General features: G+C 37.7%; 1 protein-coding gene across 1 annotated transcript; it reads right to left on the reverse strand.

Moving 5' to 3' along the window:
* Positions 1-228: 228 nt before the first annotated feature.
* LOC120524355 lies at positions 229-15,878 on the reverse strand. The gene is made up of 6 exons (XM_039746217.1): positions 15,823-15,878; positions 15,067-15,417; positions 8,003-8,320; positions 2,019-2,141; positions 1,278-1,336; positions 229-586 (listed from the first exon to the last, which is right to left on the reverse strand). The coding sequence occupies exons 1-6, from the start codon at positions 15,863-15,865 to the stop codon at positions 449-451; spliced, it is 1,032 nt and encodes a 343-aa protein (XP_039602151.1). The 5' UTR covers positions 15,866-15,878; the 3' UTR covers positions 229-448.
* Positions 15,879-16,301: the final 423 nt, after the last annotated feature.

Genomic DNA, 16,301 nt, shown 5'->3' on the forward strand with positions numbered 1-16,301 from the left:
TGTTTTTTTTTTTTTTCTACAAAATAAGCCGACATGTAGAATCTCTTTGTGAAAAGTAAACACCCCTCAGTGCTTTCATACAAATTAAGGAGTTAATTCAAGGCAGGTTCTGCTAATCAATTGGATTAATTCAGGTGACCATCAGACATTCTGTATTTCAGGAAACAACAAACAACCTCATAACCGTGTAAAGATAAAAAAAGCTTTTAAAAAATGGATGGATATATGGATTATTCTGTCAAAGTGGGTGTTTGCTGGGTGGTTTTTAACTTTGTTGTCTTCACTATGGTAGGCAGGTCAGAAAGTAAATAAATGAACAAATTTAACGAAAACTTGACATAAGAAAATTACACTGACATGCCTCTTCTAAATGTGAGGCTTATTGTGATGTGATATGTCTTTATTATACATGAATACTCTTGACTTATTTGTACTTGGCGTCTTCCTCTCATTCCTTTGTAATGACACTGTGACTGTTGTAAACAACACTTGAATAAGTCGTTTCCATTCCCAAGACTCTCTTTATTTCTCTGTTTTTGGTTTTTCTTTTCCCAAAATCCAAGGCAGCATAATTTACTCCATCAGCCTGAAACAGGTATAGTAAGTAATTAACAGGCATTTCAAATATTTATTATTCAACTTATATTCTAGTATTGCTATTATTTTATCTAGATACATATTCTTACAATTGACTATATAATACGTACTGATCTTCTGTATCTGATACTGAATTCCGTTTCAATTATGTTGCTACTTCATTTTATTAAAATATCATAATGCCAGTATCACTACAATATTTTAGAGTAAATGTTAGGAATGAGGAGTGGCATGGTGGCGCAGTGGGTAACACTGCTGCCTCACAGATAGGAGACCTGGGGGTTTGCCTGTTCTCCCCATGTCTGACATGCAGGTTAGGTGGATTGGCGATCCTAAATTATCCATAGTGTGTGCTTGGGGTGTGTGTGTGTGTTGTCCGGGGTTTGTTTCCTGCCTTGTGCCCTGTGTTGGCTCCAGCAGACCCCCTCGACCCTGTAGTTAGGATATAGCGGGTTGGATAAAGGATGGATGGATGGAATAATTGTTTACATTCTGCATCTTATCAGAATTAAATTCATCAGGTGGGGGTTAAATTCTGTTTAGATCATTTTGACTTGATTGTATGAAACGTTATTTTCTTTAAATACAATAAAAAATAAGAAAATTAATAAATAAATAAATTGATTGATTGATTAATTAATCTATGGGGGCATTAACAATGAAATTTTAATTTGTCTTACCCGAGCCCTGCCCTGCTCGTCATTTTCAAATGTTTCGCCAACGTTCTCTTCACCATCCCCTACAGAGGAAGTTTACAAAACAAAGTCATTTACAGTAAATATAATGAGGATGTTGGTCTAGGAGTTAACCTGAAAAGACTACAAATTATGGAAAATGAAGGTTCTGAATTTTATTATATAAATCATAAGCATAACCTGAAAGGTTGGCTGGTAGCAGATTACAATATCCATCCATCCATCCATTTTCTAACCCGCTGAATCCGAATAGGGTCACGGGGGTCAGCTGGAGCCAATCCCAGGGAACAAGGCAGGAACCAATCCTGGGTAGGGTGCCAACCCACCACAGGACACACACAAACACACCAAGCACACACTAGGGCCAATTTAGAATCGCCAATCCACCTAACCTGCATGTCTTTGGATTGTGGGAGGAAACCCACGCAGACACGGGGAGAACATGCAAACTCCACGCAGGGAGGACCCGAGAAGTGAACCCGGGTCTCCTAACTGCAAGGCAGCAGCGCTACCACTGCGCCACCATGCCCCCCAGATTACAATATGTTATAAGAAATATTTGTGGAAAGAACAGAAAGAACACAAGCCATATTCGCTTACAAAATGAGCAAAGACGTGAAATAAATTGACTCTCACTAAGAGGTGCAGCGACATGTTAGAATTACGAACTACAGTAAAATAGCAGTAGAGTGTATTATTAGTGTCTTATAAGTGAAGGTTACTCACTTTTATGTTGACAGCCATTTCCGGTCTTCTTTGTCAAACACGCAACAAGCAAAATCACAAGGAGAACGTTGCTCATACCCAGGACCAGGACAATGGGGTCAAGTTCTAGTTCATTGTCTTCAACTATTAAATGCATTGAAAACATAAGAATATAAATAATAAGAAAACTATTATTGCTATTCACAAATTACTTTCCTAAGGCATATTTTTTGATTTAAATAACAGAGAACCATTTTGAAAATGTATTCAAATGTATTAATTGGCTTATATATACTCCCTTATTTATATTTAATGGTAAATCTACTGATTCCTGAGGTTAAATGTTCCCTTGTGTTTAGATTTTTTTTTGGCCTGACCCAAGATGACCCTTTATAGCCATTACTTTTGTATGTTCAACATAAAAATTGACCTGAATGTTGCCTTAAAGGGAATTAAATCAAGTAAAACTAAAGACATATTGAAAATAAATTGCTGAGAGTACATGTCAGGATTCATGCTAGCAATCTAATTGTTTCTTTCAAAGCTCAAAATAGTTAAGAATTACAGATATTTCAGATAGTGTTATTTGTCTTCCCAGTCTCTATTTCAAAAAACAGACAGTGTATCCCAGTGGTCACCAAACTTTGGCCCTGGGCTGAATATGGCTCTAGACTGTCATTTTACTGGCCCTTTAAGCAGTAACCACAATGTGTGTGGTCTGGCCCGCTGAATATTAAATTCCCTAAATGCAATTTGGGCACCTTGAGCCACCATAGAAACATTAAAAATTACTCCTCTAACCTCCAGTGATCGTTTCACCCTAATTCATTAAGTGTATCCTGAACTAGCTGTGTTAAACAATGTCAAAGAAAAGAAAAAACGATTCTGAGTGCAGGATATTCAATCAACAATGGACCAATGACTGTTTTTTTTTTGTTCAATGCATAGAAAAAGATGTTTGTCTCACATGTCAAGAGTCTATAGCTGTCTTCAAAGAATACAAGTTGCATCAGCACTATGAATCTCGACACGACTGTCTGACGGGACACGTGAGGTCAGAAAAAAATCACAAAATTTAAAAAAATGACGATTCATCAGAATGCATTTTCAAAACAAAAACAGATAAATACTTTGTCAGTTTGTGCCAGTTTTAAATTAGCTAAGCTAATAGAAATAGTGGTAGACCGTTCACCAGTGGAGAGTTTGTGAAAGAATGTCTGGGTTCTGTTGCTAAGAAGATGAGTCCAGAGAAGGCAGATTTATGCAGTGCGGTCAAAGTCAAAGTGACCTTTATTGTCATCTCAACCACATACTGTACAAGTATACAGAGAGACGAAATTGCAAAGCTCAGGGTCCAAAGTGTAACAACATGAAGTGCAAATAAAAAATGAAAATTAAATTAAAAATAGAATTAAAATTTAAAATTAAAATGAAAACACAAATAAGACAAGGCATTGTGCAAAGACAAGACACAGAAGTAGCAGCAATATTGACATGTAGGAAGCAATATGAACATTGATGCAATAGATGGTATTATGCAATCTATATACATAAATATAGTCAATAAAAAAACAACAAAAACAAGTTTTATAAAGAGATTTAGGTTTTATATAAACAGGGGGCCAATTTTTGAAGGTACTTGTTGGACACGGACACATGCCGTTATTCTATTTAAAAGTCCTTGACTTGTTCCTGATCTTTACTCTCATTTAATATTAGTTTCATCTGTGTATATATATATATATATATATATATATATATATATATATATATATATATATATATATATATATATATATAAAAATCCAACGTCTGTCTGTCTGCTTTGCACAAGAGAACTGCTGAACAGATTTAGATCGGGTTTTTTTCTATAATTTGCTTTAACGTTCCGGCTGATTTTCTGCCTTCTCTCATTGCACTAAGTTTGCATGCGGTACTGATTTATTTGTGCAAATCTGAGAGAGGCGATGCCCTCCTCACTCATGCGCAAGCCTCTGGGCTAATCTTATACCTGCTTAGCTAGCGAACGAGAGAACTACTTAACGGATTTAAATCTGCCTTATTTCTATAATTTGCTTGACATTCCGGTTGATTTTGCGACTTCTTTCATTGCACTAAGTTCACTTGCGGTACCGATTTATTTGCGTGCATCCGTGAGGCACGCAACAGATCAAGGGGAGGGGAGCGGAGTCCTCCTAATTCATGTGCCAGCCTCAGTATGTATCTTACCTCCACTTAGCTAGCGAATGAGAGAACTACTTAACAGATTTAAATTATTATTTTTTTTATATATGATTTGCTTGATCATTCCAGTTGATTTTGCGATTTCTCTCATTGCACTATGAATCATAATTCACTTACAGGAGTGAAATAGTCGCGCTAATCCCAGACAGAGGCTGTGGGCCAAGGGGAGGGGGAAGCATGGCGTCAGGATTAGGGAGACCTCCTCACTCACGTTTAGCTAGTGATACCTGTTTGTTTATTGATTTTTAAAATTTGTCCTGTTTCACTACTATGAAGGCAGAACTGCAGGGGACGGCCAGTATTGTATTTTATTTATTTATTTATTAAAAAAAAAACAATATCAAGGCTGACCAAAGTGCTATACAATAAAACCCAACATATCAGACACAAAATAACCGAAGCGTAAAAGAAACAGAAATACATAAGAGCTGAAGAAATTCAGAATAAAAAGTATACAGGTAGCTAACAAATAATACTGGGTTAAAAGCCATAGAGTTAAAATATGTTTTTAAATAGGATTTAAAGACAGCTAGTGAAGGAGCTTGCCTAACGTGCAATGGCATATCATTCCAGAGTTTTAGAGCTGTATTTAAAAAAGGCCGATCACCTTGGAGTTTGCATCGTGCCTTGGGAACCCGTAAAAGCATCTGGTCTGATGACCTGAGAGAGTGAGATGGTACATAAGGGTGCAGCAGTTCCGACAAATAAAGTGGGGCACAACCATTAAAGGATTTAAAAACAAATACAAGGATCTCAAAATGGATTCGAAACTGAACTGGAAGCCAGTGAAGGGAAGCCAAAATCGGGGTAACATGCTCATGTGACAGTCAAAAATCGAGCAGCGGCATTTTGCACCAGCTGTAGGTGAGCAATGAAGGCCTGGCTAATTCCAAAAAGAAGCGCATTGCAGTACTCTAAATGAGAGGTTATCAAAGCATGTATCACTGTTTCAAGGTTGCGTTTAGACATAACAGGCTTGATTTTTGACAGCCACCTCACCTGGAAAAAGCAAGATTTTACCATTGTGTTCACATGGCTATCAAGTTTTAAAATGGAATCCATTTTCACACCTAAATTTGTGATCATGGATTTCTCAAATTGAGCCACAGTGGAAAGGTCGATGCAGGGCATCCTGCTGGTGCCATTGGGTCTAAATAGCATGACTTCTATCTTGTTATCATTAAAATTTTGAAAATGTAATGCCATCCAACTCCCTATGATGTATCAATAAGGCAATCAAGCAGGGGCTGGACAGAGCAGGGACCTGGATGCTTCAGAGGGAAATAAACCTGATAGTCGTCCACATAAAAATAAAAGGAAATACATATTATTATATTAAGTACTAGCAAAATACCCGTGCTTCACAGTGGAGAATTAGTGTGTTAAAGAAGTAATGAAAAAGAAAAGTAAACATTTTGAAAATAACATAACATGATTGACAATGTAATTGCTTTGTCATTGTCATGAGTCTTGCTGGCATATATATATATATATATATATATATATATATATATATATATATATATATATATATATATATATATATACATACATGTCTACATATATAGACACACACATATACATACATATATATATATTTGTTTATATCTATATATATCTATCTATATATAAACAATATATATATATATATGTATATATATATACATACATGTCTACATATATAGACACACACATATACATACATATATATATTTGTTTATATCTATATATATCTATCTATATATCTATCTATATAATCTATATAACTATCTATCTATATCTATATAACTATCTATATCTAAATCTATATCTATATATATATATCGACTTTGGGGTGCGAGCAGCTGTTGCTGGGGGTGCCAGAATCCATCGAGGAAGAAAAATGAAAAACATTATTTGTACAAAATGTTAATTTTTCTATCCATTCCTAAATAATTAAATGGGCAGGCTATTTCGTATCAGTGCAATACGCTGCTTGTTAAAACGGATGACTCCTGCTCTTACGTGCACTTAGTGCTGCGTGGATATTATGAACTATCGTATCTGTTCAAGTTCTATTTAAATTTTAAATATAAGTAATTTTTATTTAGTCAACAGAAATATGTTTAGTAGGAATGTAAGTTAAATTTAGTCAACATTGCATACCATTTTCTTCACCATAGAAATTTAAAGACTAAATTCAACTTCCATTCCTACCAAAGATATTTCTGGCGACTAAATAGAACCTACTTATATCCAAATTCGAGCTATTGAGCTGTCGCCTGCCTGCCTGAATAAGTCACCCTCGCTTCGCTCTTACTTTTTTACCGTTCATTTAATCATGGCTAGTTGCGGAAAAATTATGAAATGGAAGGGGGATTACACTGAGTATGGCTTTACCATAACAATTATTGATGGGGAATAAAGTATCCATTATTCATAAAGCTTCAATTGGTGATCTGCTTGTCTGCATTAACCTCATATTTTTTCATACTTCTTCTCAAACCAAGGGGGTGGGAGAGTAAAATGAATCGGGATGAGCTGATCAATGTAATCGTGTACCAGGAAATCATGCATTGAGAGAAGTTCCCCTTTGCTTGGAATGCAAAGTGTGATTAAATGCGTTAATTTTTAACGCGTTATGGAGCACATGCATCAAAGTTTCTCAGCTGTGTTTGTGCTAAGAAAAGGAAACATTTTAAAAATAATGTAACATGATTGTCAATGTAACCTTTTGTAAGTAGTGCCTGGAGGATTCAGAATGTGGAGAAACTCTAGAGACAGCGTGTGTATTAACTTGTGGATTTTTCTGTGAGTATTTGGTGGCAGTGTCACAAAGTTGGTTCCGCAAGACTGCGTTAGCCACGGAGCTCAGCTCAGAGCGAAATGAGATGAATGGGAGGGGAGATGATGACGTGACTCCCCCACCCACCTTAACTGTCAATCCCCCCACAAAGACAGTCTCTCGGAATTTGCATAAGCACAGCCCTTCAACAACAATTTTAACTTAGTTACAAAGTGATCAAAACTCTCGTTTATATCCTGCGTCCTCTCATTAAACTTGTATCCCGCATTAGCCGTGGGCATGACAAACGCCAGCGGTAGCCTGTCTATGGACTTAATTTAAACTTTAGGTTTACATCGTGCTTTGTTTCCGAAGTAGCTGCACTCATGAATATGGTAGTATATGTCACTCGCTCGCTTCTTATTGTTTCGCTGCCTTCTCAATTATATAATGCATGTTTTCTTAAGCGCTTTTTGGAGGTCTTCCTTGTTTTCTACGTACTGCGTTGACAGTTCACGTGATTACGTGGGAGGCGTGATGATGTCACACGAAACTCCGCCCCCCCACGTCTTTCCAGCTCAACTCCATTACAGTTAATGGAGAAAAATACCTTCCAGTTATGACCATTAGGCATAGAATTTCGAAATGAAACCTGCCCAACTTTTGTAAGTAAGCTGTAAGGAATGAGCCTGCCAAATTTCAGCCTTCTACCTACACAGGAAGTTGGAGAATTAGTGATGAGTCAGTGAGTGAGTGAGTGAATGAGTGAGTGAGTGAGTGAATGAGTGAGTGAGTGAGGGCTTTGCCTTTTATTAGTATAGATAATTCTAACACATTTTCTTAAAGTCATTTATTTCCAAACTGCCATCTCCCAGAAAACAAACACAATAGGAGGATTTGTTGTCTGCTTAGTGAGTTTATTTAATGTATATTAGTTTCTATTTGTTAGCACATAATATCTAGTGATTATGGTGTCTATAATTATGAGTCGACTTACCTGGAAATTCTGTTCCATTTCCTAGAATGACTTCTCCACACGTCACAAAAGCGCAGTAATAAGTGCCGACATCTTGGAAGCTGAAATTGTTCTTTAGAAGGCTGTAGACGCACTCCTCAGACTCAATGACACATTTCCTCTTTTCATGAGTGCTTCTTATAGTCTGATAGGAACCTCTGATAGTGCGATGAATCCAGAATACCTGATGTGCATCTCCAAACACTCCTCTGTTTATTATACACTCCAAAGTCACGTTGTCTCCATACTGGACTGGTTTCAAAACAGGAGGCTGAAAAATTCCTCTAACTGTTTCATGACCTACTCAAAGAAAGTACACATTGTTTAATTTAGATTTTTTTTAATTATGCATAGATTTCTTAAGTAAAATAAAAAAAAATCATACATATAATAAGTAAAACTAAGATTCGATATTAACATTTGGGCCACTTTAGAGTGTCAAATTGGTGAAGTCCTTTGTTCAGACCTCAGGCCAGCCCTTGTTTCTGTGGCATTTATTTCTTTGCCCATGCTGATTCCTTTTGGCTACTCCTATTTCCTACCATATGCCAAAGACGTGCAGGTTATATTCATTTCTAATCATAAATTATTTCTGCTTGGGTGAGTGAATGTAAGTGTGTGCGTGTGTGTGATTGTGTCCCGTGGTGGACTGGTGTCCCATTCAGAGTTGCTTTATGCACCACAGTGCTTCCAGATAGACTGTAAAGAAATGTCTGGATGAAGATTTCCTTAATACATCCAGTACATGTCTTGAGTAAAGGAATATACCTAGACACCAGAAGAGGTAAACGTATTTACCATAAATATAATACAAAACTTTAACTTTTAAAATAACTGATGTGTTTACTGTATTAAATTTGGCAATAGGTCCGCCATGTCCTTGTCCCTCTGTAGTTCGCATACAAGGAGAAAGGGGAGCGGAGGATGCCATCATCCATATGCTACACTGATCCCTCTCCTACTTGGACAGAGGCAGTGGTGCTCAAAGAGTTATGTTTCTGGACTTCTCTAGCACCTTCAGCGCCATCCAACTTCTGCTCTTCAGTGACAAGCTGACAGAGATGGGAGAAGATTCATACCTGGTGGCATGGATCATGGACTATCTTACAGACAGACCTCAGTATGTGCGTCTCAGGAACTGCAGGTCTGACATTGTGTTCAGCAACACAGGAGCGCCGCAGGGGACTGGACTTTCTCCGGTCCTGTTCAGCCTATATACATCAGACTTCCAATACAACAGACATCCAGTACAACTTGGAGTCCTGCCACGTACAAAAGTTTGCTGATGACACTGCTATCGTGGGCTGCATCAGGAGTGGGCAGGAGGAGGAGTATAGGAACCTAATCAAGGACTTTGTTAAATGGTGCAACTCAAACCACTTATACCTGAACACCAGCAAAACCAAAGAGCTGGTGGTGGATTTTAGGAGACCCAGGCCCCTCATGGACCCCGTGATCATCAGAGGTGACTGTGCAGAGGGTGCAGACCTATAAATACCTGGGAGTGCAACTGGATGATAAATTGGACTGGACTGCCAATACTGATGCTCTGTGTAAGAGAGGACAGAGCCGACTATACTTCCTTAGAAGGCTGGCGTCCTTCAACATCTGCAATAAGATGCTCAGATGTTCTATCAGACGGTTGTGGTGAGCGTCCTCTTCTACGCAGTGGTGTGCTTGGGAGGCAGCATAAAGAAGAAGGACGTCTCACGCCTGGACAAACTGGTGAGGAAGGCAGGCTCTATTGTAGGCACAGAGCTGGACAGTTTGACATCCGTGGTGGAGTGACGGGCACTGAGCAGGCTCCTGTCAGTCATGGAGAATCCACTGCATCCACTGAACAGGATCATCTCCAGACAGAGGGGCAGCTTCAGCGACAGACTGCTGTCACCGTCCTGCTCCACTGACAGACTGAGGAGACCCCACACTATGCGACTCTTCAATTTCACCCGAGGGGGGGAAATGCTAACATTATTCAAAGTTATTGTCTGTTATACCTTAATTTTTATTACTATTTAATGTAATATTGTTCTTTCTGTCTATCTAATTTGAATCACAACTCTTCTAAAAGGTTGCAGTTTTGTATTTTATTGCCATGTTTGACTTCAATGAAGCAATAAGTGATGAGCCTTGATGAGTTTTGGAAGATCACACTAAACCATTTACTGTAAATGCTGCCCAAAATGGGAATACATAGAAAATCTATTTTTTGCCAAACATATGTGCAGCAGCAGAGACTTAGGTTCAAATCTCATGCCAGTTATTGCTTCTGTGATGTTTTTAAAGCGGTCATTCAGTTTTATATTTACTTTATTTGGGTGTTTTCTGTTTGTTACATTAACAATCATTTTTTCTCAATTAAAATCTTTGCTTCAAAAAATATGCACAACTTTAGTTTAATACACAAAGAACAAGAAGGCAACATTTGAAGTCAAAAGGAAAGTTTGTCACTTCACTTTCTAACTTGCTTAATCCAGACCATGGATGCTGGGAAAGGGGTGCTGCAGCCTATCCCAGCTAATCCATCGCAGAGTGAACACACACCAAGCACACAGGATAATCTGGCATCGCCGATCCACCTGACCTGCATATCTTTGGACAGTGGGAGGAAACTGAAGCACCTGAGGAAAACCCACACAGAAGGTCATGAAGGTTCATGCGGATCTGACAGAATATGCTGCACAACTTCTGGTCCAGGCTTTGGCCTCATCACGTCTGGACTACTGCAACTCACTTCTGACAGGATTACCTGCATGTGATATCAAGCCTATCTTCTATTTAACCAGCTGAGAAGGGCACATGTCACTCCTCTATTCAGGTCTCTACATTGGCTCCCCGTCGCAGCACACATTAAGTTCAAATCCCTGATGCTTGCCTACACAGTAGTCAGTGAGTCAGAATCAGCATACTGTATATGGAAACACTGGTGAGATCCTATGCTCCTTCACTCCAACTCAGGTCTGCCAGGGAACAGCATCTGGTGATGCCACATCTGTGCATGGTATTGAGTTTCAATCCAGACTCTTTTCATGTGTGGTTCTGTGTGGAAGCAACTGAAGACCCATCTGTTTGTGAATATCTGTCTAATTGAAAAGAAGGAAAAAGAAACATTGCGCTCTGATACGTTATTTTCTTGATTATTTAAGTGTAATTGCTTTATTAATTGTAAATGTATGAATTATAGCATATTTTCACTTATGTCAATCAAGTTTTATTACCTGACCTATGGCACTTGCTGAACAGGCCCTAACTTACTCGATTATGTTTATCTCTTTTGTAAGACGTTTTGGATAAAAGCTTCTGCCGAACAATTAAATGTAAAATTAACAATGAAAGCACTGACAAGCCATCTCTCTATTATATAAAAAAATCCTGGGACGAGACAAGACTTTTTCTAAGAGATACTTTCAAGTCCCACAAGACGAGACTTTGTGCCAAGAGATTTAACCACGCCGAAGTCGGAAATAAAAGACAAAGAGTAGAAGACAAAGTAGAACATTGTAAAGAGGTTCAAAAACATTGGTGCGATACACATGCAGAGCAGATTAGAGATTATGAAAGTGCTAAAATTCAAAAGTCTCAAAAAACTGATAGCAAAGATCACATTAGCGCAAACAAACGGAAATTATTACTTGGAACTGCGAAAAGAGATCAAATATATGGACATAGGCGATATGACAGAAGTATGTAGATATTGTTAATCTTTACAGTTTAAGTCGGAGACTTGTAGATCGTCTGATTCATGTTGCCATCAGGGAAAAGTAAGTGTAGCCTCCCAAATAAGAGGCGTATCCGCAACAAATAAAAGATTTGTTATTTGGTGAAAGTGAGATCCACAAACACTACAGGCAAAATATCCAAATCTACAATAATCTGTTCATGTTCGCATCATTCAGTGCTCAAAACATTTATTTACACGATTCAGGACCATATGCTATGAGAATCTGTGGTCCCACAACAATTAAAGCTACTACAAGTTTCTTTAAAAAAAAAACACACAATTTGGTCAGGGTTATATTTATGATGACGGACAAGCGATGCAACACAGAATCAAAAGAGTTAAACAATCGGACATATTAGGATTTCTACAGCCAATAATGGATACAAATCCATACGTCCTAAAGTATTGCACTTTACATGAAATTTATCTGAAAAACGCGGACAGAGAAGTTTTCTTGGATTTCTTTATGAATCCGAAGGATCATGCTTGCATATATAATAAACCAACATGTGATGAATTGTCAGCGATAATAGTTTCGAAAGACGGAGATATCAAAGGCAGAAATGATATTCGTGTTTATCCAAAAGCACAGCACAATTCTTCAGAAGTAGCAGATCTGGAAAATGACGAGCGCGTAGGGCCTGCACGGGTGTTGTCGAGCGAAGAGAAGCCCGCTAGTACAACTAAATAGCAAGCTTCATTATTAGTTTTGCCTTTTAACCCTTTACACTCAGCCTCATTTATGTACATTTTCTGCCACTTTGATTTAACTGGCTATAACTTCATCATCTTTCACTCAATATTCATGCTCTACCCCTCAAAGTAAAGGCCAGGCATTTCTCTTTTACAACTTTGTACAGCTGGAGAATTAGTTATTTTGTAAATGCTGCAAAATTCAATAGCGTTTTTATTCAAGAAATGTCCTTTGAATATTATTCTTATTCCTATACATGATGGATTAAACTTGCATACACAATAAAAGTGTCATTGAATATGACAGGAAAATCCAGAAATATGGTGGTGAAATATCTACAATTATTATGTCTAATTTTATTGCTTTGAAGCAGTAGAAAAACAGGATTCTTTTTTTGCTGCTTTTAGTGTTTTCAAATAAGTATTCATAGCATAAGGATCCATTATTAAAGACCCCTGGCCTAGGCTTCATTTTGAATGGCGTATGTCAAAACATATATAATTAGTATTGAAATTGTACTTTGTTTCCAAATTACAATACCAGGAGCTGCAAGATTAAAAAACATATTTACAAAAAAAAAATAAAATAAAAAATTAACAAGTGGAATGTGGTGTCATTTGAAAGTTGAAACACCCTCTCATTTAGTAGATAATAGGCTGCCCATCAAATTGTACACATTTCAGTCAGGACATTCAAGAAGGCCATGGGTTTGAGGCAGCAATTCGGCCATCTTTGAGGGAAGAAAGAAAAACATGACAGTGTGGTATTGGGGTGTGCAATATGGCATTTTAGTGGCAAAATACGCAACTGTAATAATAACAGTGAGGAAAGTGAATGATTTCATGCATTGTTATTTACAATTTTGCGTTATTGTTCGGTTCCACAGGCGGGTCCAAAACAAAGGGTTAACTAATCAAGTCATTCTGCAGCCACCATGGTCACCCAGAACCAAATGCAGGACCCCTCAGTTATTACAAAAATGTATAATATGTTATGGCCTCTATACATTTTTGTTAATTTAACAGATATGGATGTTATATTTGTAACTAACAAATTAAAAATTTTCATTTTGTCTTTTACTTTTTATATCACAGTTTCTTTTATGAATTCATAGTTAACATGTAGGTGTATTCTTAAAATTAAAGCTGTCAGAGTGGTTCACTAGAGCAATAAATTAAGTGAACTATTTTTGGTTCCCAAAAAAACCCGTCTACATGAAGGTTACAGAATGAACCGTTATATATTTAAATCTGTAACAAGTCCATAGAATAAATAAAAAGTTAGAAATGGGAACAGATTTGTGAAATACCAGTGGGTCGTGATTTAAAAGGACTCTTGCTGCCTACAGTAACACAGGCTAAGTCCAGGTCTTCTTAATCTGTTAGCGTCCTGTTAGGTAGCCTACTGATTTCAAGTTTCTTCCACATTTTAGGAAGCTTTACAAAGCACAGAAAACCAGCTTCATACACAAACAAAGGTTCTACGTGGAACCACACAAGTCAGTAAAGAGCCATATGGTGTCCTTAAAGAACGAGTGGTTTTAAAAATGCAGGGTGTGCATGGAGTTGTTATAATCAACATTGTGCTGATAGTTTTTTGTTGCATTTATTTTACTTTTCATTGCATTTGTTAATGTGTGAAGCAATTAGAATCGTTTAATAAATGCATGTAAGAATAACACACAAATGGCAATAGTCTTAAGAATAATTACCTGCATTTGTCGAGGGTTTGCAAATTGTTCAAAATTGTTCAAGTGCAGCTATCAGACAAGCATTCCAGCACTAGTATGACGTGTCACACATAAAACGCTTCACAGTCCAAATGTCATCTTTTTAAACATTTTAGTGAAATTCAAATCACACAAAAAATAAGAGAGAAAGTTGAAAATACGCAGAAACCAGGAGGTAAAAAGGAAACTTGTGGTTATTCTGCTTGAGGATTAAGTATCTAGGTTACATTCCTTGTGCTTTCTATATGTTATCTCATTCACCTCATCAGTTTAAATAATGAAACGTACATAACGGTCAGAAATCTACATGCTCTTACTGTCTATCTGTCATGTTCTTTTCAAGATGTCTAAGTTCAATCTGAAGGTGTTATGAACTTTCCATATTGTATAACTTATAGGTGGTTAAACTTAATCTTCCATTATCTATGCAAACTAACGTAAATTTACCATTAGCATTAACTTAAAGGATTTGGCTCTCGGGCGGCACGGAGGCGCAGTGGGTAATGCTGCTGCCTCGCAGTAAGGAGACCTGGGTTCGTTTCCCGGGTTCTCTCTGCATGGAGTTTGTATGTTCTCCCCGTTTCTGTGTGGGTTTCCTCCCACAGTCCAAAGACATGCCGGTTAGGTGCATTGACGACCCTAAATTATGCTTGGTGTGTGTGAGCTGGCACCCTGCCCCAGATTTGTTCCTGCCTTGCACCCTGTGTTGGCTGGGATTGGCTCCAGCAGACCCCTGTGTTAGGATATAGCGGGTTGGACGGTGACTGACTGATTTGGCTCTTACAATTGCTATACTTTACTATAAATCATTAAAGACCTTTCATTTCTTTGTATCCTCTGAATGTCAGTGTTTTGCATTTTACTGCCCTTTCGTTTTGTTGCAAATCTCATCTAACACTTACCTGTTAGGCAGACCTCAGTGCCATTACCAAGAAGAACAGCTCGATGCATCACCACTCCACAGTAATACGTCCCCAAAGCTGAAGCGTCAAGATGTGTAATAGACAGATTGAAGGAGCTGCTGCTGTTCATCACCTCATATTTTACATTCTCATTTTCTTTAACAGCAACATACTCATTGTAACGTTTTGACCAAAATGCAATGGTGTCAGGTGCTTTTCTCGGAGTGAGTTTAATCCAAATGTAGGTGTAATGAGAATGTGTCGGCATGTGGCACTCCAAGATTACCGAACCTCCCAGCTGGGCTCTCACTGACCGATGAGGCTGCATGAAGACGTCTGCAAGATTAACATCTGGAAAGGAGACAAAGAATTTGTAAGATAAGAGAATGAAATTAACACAATTAACTCCTTGGATTTGCAGTAACTGAAAAACCATCGGCTTTGTTAGTAAATGTTTAATTCTGTATATCAATAGTGATGTTGTTTAGATTCATTTAACAATAATTGTTAGTCTGTATAAAAGATCTTTATTAACACTTTAAAACACAGTCACATTCCCTACTTAATTTATGCTCCGTCTCTACTGCATTTGCTTATGAGCGACAAACATATGATTGCAAGAATCCACAAATCTGCAATGATGATTTGTATTGCTATATAAAGGTTTCATGTATTAAAACAGATACATTAATGCATTTGGAAAAAGCAGAATACCCAATAGCTGCCTGATAAATAAGTCATTCGTTTTAAACTTACGGTTTTTGCAGAACAACAAGAGAAGGATGGAGCACACAATCATCTCAGCAGCTCCTGTAATCTCACAAGAAGAGGCAGTGGAGCTTCTCACTTGTGTCACTAATGATAAGTCAAAGAAATGGGCGGGCAGTAAGCTTTACACTCCTTTGGTGTTTTCTTCAAGGGACATTTTGCATGCATTATTTCAATTCTTCAAGATACTAGCATCCTTTATCTTAAGCCACAACAATTATGTTAATGTTATTCACAAAATGAGGTGTCTTAATAACATGGCTGGATGTGGCATACCATAATCTGTAGTTGATAAACCCTTTAATTGAGCTCTTGGACAAATTTTAAGAATATGCCCCTTCTCTCCTCCGACACAAACAGACTTAGTAGTTTCTTCTTTATAAGAATATGATGAAGGGTGAAAGAGGTGACTTCTTCTCTAAGACTGTGTGTCCTCTGGCACCAAGACTCAGTAACGAAAAATCCTG

The sequence above is a fragment of the Polypterus senegalus genome, chromosome 2, assembly GCF_016835505.1.
Source record: "Polypterus senegalus isolate Bchr_013 chromosome 2, ASM1683550v1, whole genome shotgun sequence".
Taxonomy (NCBI): Eukaryota; Metazoa; Chordata; class Cladistia; order Polypteriformes; family Polypteridae; genus Polypterus; species Polypterus senegalus.